General features: G+C 40.0%; 1 protein-coding gene across 2 annotated transcripts; it reads right to left on the bottom strand.

Annotated features, from left to right (window-relative positions):
• Window positions 1-1077: 1077 nt before the first annotated feature.
• On the bottom strand, window positions 1078-5184 carry LOC110898448 (E3 ubiquitin-protein ligase RNF216). 2 transcript variants are annotated; one of them, XM_022145233.2, is made up of 3 exons: window positions 4587-5180; window positions 1453-2237; window positions 1078-1333 (listed from the first exon to the last, which is right to left on the bottom strand). In XM_022145233.2, the coding sequence occupies exons 1-3, from the start codon at window positions 4992-4994 to the stop codon at window positions 1231-1233; spliced, it is 1296 nt and encodes a 431-aa protein (XP_022000925.1). In that variant the 5' UTR covers window positions 4995-5180; the 3' UTR covers window positions 1078-1230. The 2 variants fall into 2 exon arrangements, with proteins under 2 accessions (XP_022000925.1, XP_022000927.1); XM_022145235.2 differs by having other exon boundaries at window positions 1270-1362; window positions 4587-5184.
• Between the last annotated feature and the right edge of the window lie 5901 nt (window positions 5185-11085).

Genomic DNA, 11085 nt, shown 5'->3' on the forward strand with positions numbered 1-11085 from the left:
CGTTTTGGGGCGTTTTTTTTCAATTTTTTTTTAAAAATTCACGTCCCACTACGGATGGTCTACCAACCTAAACAAATGATAGAGAACAATAAAAGGAAAACAATCTTAATAAATTATTCAAACTAACGGTGGGAAAATTAAGATAATAACAACCTAAAAAATGATAGAGAACAACATAAAAGAAAATAATATTATTAAATTATTCAAACTAATAATTCAAATTTCAAATTCAAGAATCCACATAAACATTATCCCATGCAACAGTTTAATTTTGAGCCTTAGCTGAAATTGGCTCGCCTCAACTCGCTAGTTTAATTACCCCTATTTCTATTATGAATATTTCCCATACTTTTCATCATCACACACACGGAGTAGGCTCGCATATCGTATCAGACACGATCTGTTAAAACATGAACACGATAAGACATGAACACGGAATAGGTAAACACGATACAAAATTATCGTGTCAGTTTTTTTCCAAACATGAACATGATAATAAACATGTTACACGAACTCAACATGTTAAGACACAAAAAAACTTACAAGCGTATCATATAACCTGTTAAGACACGAACATGACTTGTTAACTGTTAAGACACCAACACGATCTGTTAAGACCTGAACATGGCCTGTTAATACACAAACACGACCTATTAAGACAGGACTCGCCCCGAAGAGGTGAAGCGTGGAGTCTAGGATTGGCATATCATGTCAAACACAACCTGTTAAGACACGAACACGATAAGACACGAGCACGGAATAGGTAAACATGGACACGACACGAAAATTAACAGGTCTTATTTTGTCGACCTGTTTAAGACATGCAAGTGTTTTTAAAAGAAGTCTCACTACCAACACCATTATAAACAACATGAAAGTCCTATCCAAACCCCAAAAAAAAAAAAAAAACCGATTCTCAACGGATGTTAATAAAATCACACCCCTGACAATGACTGGAGTGAGATTTCGCTACGGATAGAGATATTAACGGCCTGGCTTCTTACGTTCAGGTGAGAATTTTGATGGTAAATTCAACGTGTTGGTAGTGCGACCAAGTTAGAATAAAAAACACACGTGTAACGTATCAAACTGATGTTAGAAAACAATAAAAATAGCGAAAAGAGTAATCTCGTATTTTGTTAGAAGTCAAAAGGCTGTACTGTAAACACTTGGTCAAAACAGTCTTGCCATACAAACCAACCACCAATATCATGGGCCATTTCAACGCCGCTACGCATAGATAATGTTATGCTCATCCCAGAGCCGACACCCGCACGTCTGTTTCTTGTCAACCCACTCCGCTCCACACGTGTAGCAAAACTGATATCCGCATCTGCAGTCACATTCAAACCATATCTTCACCTTTAAGCAGAGTACACCATTTCAAATGTGCACAGTTACTATTTCCAAAAAAAAAAAAAAAAAAAAAAAAAAAAAAATTCTAACGCATACCTGCAATCAATATGGTAACACCCGCTCGCAAGTTCAACTAAATTCATGCAATTTTTACACTCGCGCCAACCTTCTTTTGTCGCCAGCGACTTTAGTTTCGCCTCATTAGAAGACTGAAACAGGAACGACTTCATGTAATCCGAGCAAGTAACGTTGTCATGCCAAGGCACTTTGCAGTTTATACAAAAACGACAGTTACATTCAACGCACTTTCTCATTCCACTTTCTCCGGCAGCAGTAGATGATGATGATGATGAAGCCGGTGTATGTTCTTTAACCTCGTCTTTCGACATTAAAGCAGAACAGTTCGAAAACGGGCAATAAACTTTGTCCGAAGGACGAATAGAAGCTTCTTTTACGCGTGACCTCAAAATTTTATACAATTCTGGTTCTAGAAGCTTCTTGCAGCTTTCAATTTCGATTTTGGATTCACATTTTTCATGTGGGCATTCGGGCAACTTTCCTTGTAGTAACTTTGCTTCTGCGTGTTTTCTCATACAAGAAAAGCAATATCGGTGCAGACATTTGTTGACTGAAAATATCTGATCACTGACGACGTATTCAAAACAAATTGTGCATTGCTCGGTTATTGTCATGCCAGAATCGCTGTTGTCCCAATTGGCGGCCTCAAATGTGATTGCGTCTCTTGCTAGTTCGTAAACAAACCTGATATCGTTTTTCTTCACATGAAACCGCTCATAGTATATGAACTTACTTTGAATATCGTTCAGTTGATCGATCAGTGTCGCAATCTTGCTGCTTGTTCGTTTCCTTTTACGAGTCAGCTGCATTGCCAAATATAACATAAATTAAGTGATAAACAGTAAACTTAATAGATGAGTGCAACACACAAGGTTGGGTCAGCAGGACTGGCGGGCTTGGTGATTTGATGGTTTGGTTTTTCGACTGTGTTGCTTGGGTCTGCATGACCGGCTGATTTGGTGGTTCGGTTTTGACAGTTTAGCGTTTTAAATATTTTTATAGTTTTTGTTTTGAATCTTTAGTTACTAGTTTGTATTAAAACATTCAAAAAAGATATGGTTATAACTTATAAATATAAACAGATATGATATATTCTAATAATGAAAAGAATACAAGTTTCAAACTGTAGGTAAAAGATCAAATACAAATAATCTTAACATACTAAACATACAAATTGAAGGAAAACCCAAAAAGACAAGGTGGCATTTTTGTAATTACCACCAACTATCAAAGTTACAACCAAAAATACCTAAAAGAACACAATTTTTTTTTTTAACATTTTTTATTAAAAAATCGCTACATTTCGTTAGCAAAAAAAAAAAAAAAAAAGTTTTTTGCTGCTACTAAAAGTAGCGAATTTTTAATAAAAAATGTTAAAAAAATAAAATAACATAATTTGTGTGTTTTTTTTATTTTTTTAGATTTTTTAGGTTTTTTGGGGGTTTAGTTTTTAGCATTTTAGCTTGGGTGGGTGGGGGGGGGGGGGGGGTTTGGGTTTTTTTAGGTTTTTGGGGGTGGGGGGTTAGGTTTTTTTTTAGGTTTTTTGGGGGGTTTAGTTTTTAGCATTTTAGCTTGGGTGGGGGGGGGGGGGGGGCGGGGTTAGGTTTTTTTAGGTTTTTTTTTTTTGGGGGGGGGGGGGGGGGTTAGGTTTTTTTTTTAGGTTTTTGGGGGGTGGGGGGTGGGGGGGGGGTAGGTTTTTTTTAGGTTTTGGGGGGTGGGGGTGGGGGGGGGGTGGGGGGAGTGGTTAGGTTTTTTTAGAGGTATTTGTAGAGTAACTTTGATAGTTATTGATAATTACAAAAATGCCACCTTGTCTTTTTGAGTTTTCCTTCAATTTGTATGTTTAGTATGTTAAGATTATTTGTACAAGAACTTTACCCCCAAACTGTAAACCGAACCGATAAACAGTGAAACAATCAAAATCATTAGTTAATAGTTTGCATGAAAAAATTGGGATATTGGATTTAAATAACCTCAACTTTCACCAAGTGTCCGATAGCACTCCCAACTTTTGATTTGTACTACACCACTCCCAACTTTCAACTTATTTTCCTCTGACACTCCCAAACTAACTGAACCCTAACCCACTTAGTTTTTTGTTGATGTGGCACTTTGTTTGGTGATGTGGCATATGATGTGGCCTTTTTGCTGACATGGCATCTGACATCTGGTGTGGCACTTATTTGGTGACGTGGCAGTTGACATGGTATCTGATGTGGCACTTGTTTAGTGACGTGGCATCTGACATCAGCTAACTGGGTTAAGGTTCAGTTAGTTTGAGAGTGTCAAAGGAAAATAAGTTGAAAGTTGGGACTGGTGTGGTACAAATCAAAAGTTTGTAGTGCTACCAGCCAATAGGTGAAAGTTGGCAGTGGCGGACCTACCCTCTGGTCAGGGTGGGCGGCCGCACCCCTTGAAAATAAAAATTTAGTGTATATTTTAGGCAAAAAACCCGACCGCACCCCTTGAAAATACGGTTGAACACCTCATCCGCACCCCCAGTAAATAATTTCTGGGTCCGCAACTGAAAGTTGGTGTCATTTAAATCCAATATCCCTAAAAACTTTAAAAGATATGGTTATAAATATAGGAAATATGGTAATAAATATAGGAAAAAGTTAAAATACATAGTATCCTACAAATAGACGTCATAGGAAAGGTATTAAACAGACTCCAATTGAACTCATTCTAGCGGCATTGAAACTGTCTCGTCGAACTTTACTATCTTAGATTTTAGGTTTACGCTTTTGGATTTTTAGCTTGTATATTTTAGAAATTTTGTTTGAATCATTGTGTCTTTTTTTGGCATTATTTTTTTTCGTCATTGTGTCTTTTTGCGATTTATTATCTCCTTTTTCCTTGGCATTGGCATTATATTAAATTTTGCAATCTATTGTGTTTTTATTACTTTTGTACTCTTTATAAATTTAGGAGACTGTGTAGTATTTTACCCTATAAATATAAATATAAATAGATATGATATATTCTGAAAATGATATATTATACAACTTTTATACCTTTAAACCGTAAAGTCGTAAACCGAACCGGTAACCAGTCAAAATCAAATAGTGAACCGTAAAAATTTAAACCGGCCGACTTTCATCAGTGATAACAAAATCACCATATGAACTGAGATTGAGATAGAAACTTACATAACGATAACCCGAATTGCAATCACTGAAAACCCGAACCCGTTTCAACCCATGATTAACAGCAACATTCAAGGCTTCGATTAAACCTTCAAGTTCCACTAGTTCATCTTCGGTTCCAGGACTATCAGCGTCAACCAAATATGATTTTCGCGCCTTAACTAAACAACAATCGCTTGCATCAAAAACCGCTACCCCAATTCCAGCAAACGACATTTTAACATTCGAAACAGTTTCATCACTCACCAAACCCTTGAAATAAACCTTAAAAACGTCGTCGTTTGATGACGATGATGAAGAAGGTTTTGGGGTTAAAGAGGCTGTTACCGCTTCTTGCATTTGAAGTTGAAAGGCGAAGTCTTCATCGGGATCAGCGCCGATGGCGGCTGCGAGTTCATCGGCGACCTCCATGGGACGGTTATTTGTTACGTTTTAACTGCGGTATATATTTCTATGCTATTTAGGGCTGAAAATGGTATCATGGATTGAAAACGGGTCGGGTATGATTATTTTTATACCGATACCTTGTTATAAAACTATGTTTTGTATCCGTATGTAACTGTAAAATCATGTCATACCCGATCCAAATTCCAATGGGTATTCATCAGAAAATTACATCAAGTATAACTATTAGTGTTATAAGGGTGAGCGGGGCACTCCCCTCTGAGGGGAGTCCCCTCTCTTACGCACACCCAATCAGGTTATGCCACGTCAACTTCCCTCTTAAACTCTACTCACACCCCAATTTGATGGCGGCACTCCCCTCTTAGATGACTTATTTTTTTATTAAAAAAAAAAATCACTGATTGGTTGAAAATGAGGCTGGCCCCACCAACAACCCTCTTCTTCTTCGGTGAACTCCCCCCGACCACCCTCCCCGAATTGGGTCACCGCAGGGATGGCGGCGGTGTTCCCGCTGGGGGAATTGGGTCACCGCGGCCACTCCCCGCTGGTGCCCCGCTCACCCTAAAAGATATGTGCTGGGATTTTCAAGTATATTTTTTCTTTCTTTTATAATTCCATGTTTTTAAATAAACTACAAACATATAGTTATTACCATATAATATTTGACACCGAAATACATAGCTATCTTGATAATATAAATTTCAGTTGATAATTTTGTATTTGTAGCATACAAATACGAAAAATAAAAATAAAAGTCTATTTTCCAAGTAATGAAGAATTCCCAAATAAGGGTTATCGGAAAATAATCGCCCAGGGCATAAGGGGCATGATGACTTGACGTCATCCTCACCTTCCTCCGGCTTATCACCGGCAGTCTGTTCAGGGTTCCAAACTCAATGATGGCAACTAAACACGAGGGTTGCGCTCGTTGCGGGACTTAACCCAACACCTTACGGCACGAGCTGACGACAGCCATGCACCACCTGTGTCCGCGTTCCCGAAGGCACCCCTCTCTTTCAAGAGGATTCGCGGCATGTCAAGCCCTGGTAAGGTTCTTCGCTTTGCATCGAATTAAACCACATGCTCCACCGCTTGTAAAACCGCTTTTTTTTTTTTGGAAATATGTCTCGGGTAAACATGTGTATATAGTTTCGGGTAATCTGGTTGGGTGTCACTTAATCTCATACTCGCGAAATATTTATTTTCAATCTCAGACCCGGTCTCATACCCGTCAGGCCCAGGTATTTTTGCCGTCCTTAGGTAGGAGTCAGGTTGGCTCTGGCTCGAGCTTGTCTACAAATCGAGTCAAGCCAGCTTGACTCGTCTATTATATCGAGTTGAAGTGTTGAGCTCGAGTAGACGAGTCAACCCAGCTTGACTCCTCTATTATGTCGAGTTGAAGTGTTGAGCTCAAGCTTAGCTTGTATACAACTAGATTCGTATCAGAGGTGAAGTTGAGAGTTAAAAAAAATATTGTTAGCGATAATATAACAATCAAAATTAATTGTTAGCGATAATATAGCAATCAAAATTAATATATTAATTAATACATCTATCATAATATATATAAATTTGGGTAAATTACACTTTTCATCCTTTATGTTTGTAGCGAGTTGCATTGGATACCCTTTAACTTCAATAATTACAGTCACAATCCTTTATTTGGAAAATCTATTACACATTTCGTCCTTTACCACTAACCAAGTTAAAAAATTAAGTTAAGTCTATTCACTTAAGGGTATTCAAGTCATTTCACGCTTTTATTTTAATGTCTCTAAATTAAAACAACCACCACCATCGCCGGTTACAACCACCACCAGCGCCCCGCCGGTTACAATAAGCACCCCTCCGCCAATCACCACCATCTGCCGCCAACCATCACCACCACTCCCTTCTCTTTTAGATCACTAGAACCACCCAAATCGAACCATCAAATCTAACCCATCAGACTTTGAAGGAATTAAAGGTGGAGAGCCCTAATTATTGTCATTGAACCCATCGGCTGAATGGTTTTTCATCCAAGTCTTCAACACATCTTATTTCTTTTTTTACTTCCCCACTTTATTCTTCATTAACCTTCAAACTTCAGTCATCTTCCACATTTGAAACCCTACACATTCTAGCCTTCAAGCAAACAAATCAATAAGACTAATAAACACACTTAACTGAAAATTTGGTGATGGCAGATTTGGTGACATACTTGTACTTCCTGCATCTCAGCTTATACATACCCTTCTCTCTATATCAGAGCTAAGAGAGAGAGCGCGCGCGCGCTAAAACCCCACTCTCTATACATCTGGAATCATTGCGAGAGATGATGACGGATGAAGCCTGAGTAGACGACAACCATGAAGAGCATCTCCTCCCAGCGACTCGCAACATTTCATCGATCTTAGAGCTCCGATTTGGGTTTCTACGAAAGAGGGAAATGGGTTTCATAAGGGGTAACCTAAGAACACTTGTCAACTTATACATACACCTCTCTCTCTATATCTCAGTTTGTACTTCCGATTTGGTTTCTTGCATCTCAAAGGATCTCACTCTATATCCGATTTGGTGGGGGTGGGGTTTGGTTGAAGAGAGATAGAGAGAGAGCTGAGATAAAGGTGGTGTTTGTATTTTAAGATCCAAAAGGTCTGCAGTCTGTGGACCACATCTGCAGACATCTGCAGGAGAAGAGGTGGACCAAAGGTCTGCAGTCTGCAAGAAGAAGAGGGTTTGTTTTTTTATTATACATAAACCACTTCTCACAAACACCCTCCTCTTCTCACACACACCCTCCACAGATCTCTCTCCTCTCGATCCCTCTCTATGCCTTCATCACCACCACCAACTCACCAAGCACCACCGCAAACCCACCACCACCGTCACCACTACACCACCGCCACCACCGTCTCTCTCTCCTCGGCCTCTCTCTCCTCGGCCTCATCTACTGCCAAGAACAACCACAACCACAACCACCGCCTCCACCGTCTCTCTCTCCTCTGCCTTCATCTACCACCACAACCACAACCACCCACCGCTCCCTCGATCTCTGATTTGGGGTTCGATTTAGGGTTTTTTATTAATCAAATCACGTTCTGAAACCCTAATTCTAACATCATCTTCATCTGACGTCATCAATTTCTGAACGGAAGCTTCAATTAGTTTATAATCCGGTGCGTGTGAAGGTGAATCAGTTCTGTTTGATGATATTTTTGGCTTTCCATTTCCATTTCCCACCATGTCTTTTTTTTTGTTTATGGATTCAACGAGGATTCATTGTAAAAAGGGAAAGGAGAGTTTGGGGGTGAGGGGGATTTGGGATTGGTTGATTTTGATGACGATGATGATATCTCAACTGCTGTTTATGAAACCTTATCGTCTTCACTTGATAGTTTTTTTTTTGGGTTTTTGGGCAGGGATGTGGTGGTGGAGGTGGTGGCAGGGATGTGGTGGTGGAGGTGGTGGTGATGTATCAGGTGGCGGTGGTGGCAGGGATGTGGTGGTGGAGGTGGTGGCAGGATGTGGGGGTGGAGGTGTGGAAGAAGAGCCAAGAAGAGGTTTGTGTCTGTGTGGTGAAGACATGGGAACATGTCTGTGTGGTGAAGAGGTCTCGCAGACCTTTTTTAATGAAAGGTCTGCGAGAAAACAAACAATCTGCAGCATCCAAACGTCTGCTTGCGTCTGCGCGGGGCAGACATAAGTGGCCAGAAGTACTTCTGGCCAAAAAACAAACAGAACCAAAAAGAGAGTTGTGAAAGAGGGTTTCATAAAGGGGAGAAAGAAGGTGTGAAAAATCGATAAATGCCCTCACATGGGATTCATGTGACTTTAGTTAATGTTTATTTTTAACCTGATTAGTGGTAAAAGACGAAATGTGTAATGAGTTTTCCAAATAAATGATTGTGACTGTAATTATTGAAGTTAAAGGGTATCCATTGCAACCCGCTACAAACATAAAGGACGAAAATTTACCCTATAAATTTTTATTTTAACTAGTATTTACGACAAGTGCGTTGGGACGTGGCATAAAACAATATTATAAGACCTACTAGTGGCTTGCAATTTATAACTAAGACGGTCCCTTCTATTAACGTCCATTTTTTTGAACGTTGACTTTCTTTTTGAGTGGCCTAATGTCACACCGCCTAATCGGCGGCCCAAGTCAAGTTTGTCCTGACTTACGTTTTCTTAACTGGGCCCGCGCTAGGTTAGCCAGACTTGGTTACGGCGTTCCCCCGGAAACCGTACTGCCTCCACATGAGAAGCCTCGCTGAAGTAACAGCCGGATGAAAACCGGGGTGCGGCTCAGGATCGAACCCCCCTCGGTGGGTTTGTCACCATCATTGCCCAATATCCACCCCGATATGACACAAGTGGGAATTGAACTTGAGTCTCCATTGGAAAACCCAAGTCTCCTACCACTAGGCCACAAATGGGGGGATTAACGTCCATTTACTATCTATGTTAAGTTGATATAAATTGACATAAATTAATAGTATAAAAATAAAAATACATAAAATATTAAAAAGGCAATTAAGATGGTTAAGACCCACATATCCCTCCTATAACAACCCTTGAAAACACCCCTAAAAGCTTCGTAAACGAGAAACCGTGCATGTATAACCCTAATTTTATTAAAAAACAAACAAAATCCTGATTTTCACTCGCTCGCGGGCCGCGACAGGATCCACTTGGATTTGTCGTGGGGCGCGAGAGGCCTTACTTGCCGGACACACCTTTTTGCCACGTGTCGTGGGGCAGAGGGCCGTAGGTTACGGCAGGCAGCTTTCCCTTACGGCGGGTGGCTTCTGTCTTACGGCGAAGGCTTTTTGCAAAGGTTGGGGCCGTAACCTACGGCCAAGTGCCGTAGGTTACGGCGCTGAGTGTTAGTTTTTCCTTGTTTCCTTCATTTAATTCACCATTTCTTCAATCCCAACACCGCCAACTTCTAGCATCCATCCAAGCTCCATAAAACCCGCATTTTAAGCTCTTTAACACCTGTAACATCAAACATCTTGTGATTACCAAATTCAAGCTATTAACCGGATAAAGTATGGTAGTTTAGTCTATTTAAAGGCCTTAAGGGTTGTCCTACGGACCACCCGTCACATCCCCACACTTACCCGTTGCTTGTCCCAAGCAACTCATTCAAAAACTATTTTCAACACATACGCGATCAACATAAACTAAACAAAAACATGTCATCCTTTTACTAACCCGTTCTTAACACCCAAAACAATACACCCCTCTCTAAATCTCTCATCTCGGCTACAAGTAAGTACTAGCAAAGATAAGCTAGACACACAATAGGCAAACGGGTGATTGCACAACTATAGGCTTGTACCTAAATCGGTCCTCCTCCTACAAGTGCCAAACATGAATGCAAATCAAAGGGGCTTTTAAGGTTGTAACGAGGCTAGGCAAATGGGTAGGAAATGGAATATATATGAAGTAGCGAAAACTAAACCCGGTCTTTTATTACCCAAAGAAACAAACGAACAACTATCAAACTTAACTACTATATACAAGACAACTAAACATCCTTTTTTTTAATTTTTTTTTCATTTTTTTTTCATTTTTCATTGCTTTTTCTCTTTTTTTTTTTCTTTTCTTCTTCTTCTTCTTCTTCTTCTTCTTCTTCTTCTTTTTTTTATAAAACAAACTAAATCACAAACTACTAAACAACCACTAATACTATAAAACCGGGTCAAATCGGGTAAATTTTTAGGTAACTAACTAGGGGTAACAAACGATAGGCTTGTAGGCACAAAATTGGGCAACTAAATGTCCAAACCCCCGCCCCTCTCACAACCATGCTCATATATATAATTTATGAGGTCCAACCCCCCAAATCCCACACTCACACACACTAAAGACGAGGCTACCTAAATGCCCTTAACCTTTTCACATTCACGTCCAACTAAGGACTCAAACCGCATTCAAGCACAAGTTCTAATGCACCCCCGCCCGTTGCCACTTGCATCAAAGATAAATTTTATTTATGTACAAATGTGGCTTCAACTCTCACCAAGAATAAAAGGGTATTAAGGGTTGCCGGTGCATCATATGTGTCACACCCCAACCGATGGCGGAATCATCGGGGCATGGCACT

Source organism: Helianthus annuus, chromosome 13 (assembly GCF_002127325.2).
Source record: "Helianthus annuus cultivar XRQ/B chromosome 13, HanXRQr2.0-SUNRISE, whole genome shotgun sequence".
NCBI classification, from domain to species: Eukaryota; Viridiplantae; Streptophyta; class Magnoliopsida; order Asterales; family Asteraceae; genus Helianthus; species Helianthus annuus.

Coding starts and splice junctions, on each gene's coding strand:
- LOC110898448 (XM_022145233.2), bottom strand. CDS start 4,994: ATGGAGGTCGCCGATGAACTCGCAGCCGCCATCGGCGCTGATCCCGAT. Junction 2,238..4,586: donor GCAATTCGGGTTATCGTTAT/GTAAGTTTCTAT, acceptor TTGGCAATGCAG/CTGACTCGTAAAAGGAAACG. Junction 1,334..1,452: donor TGTTACCATATTGATTGCAG/GTATGCGTTAGA, acceptor ATGTGACTGCAG/ATGCGGATATCAGTTTTGCT.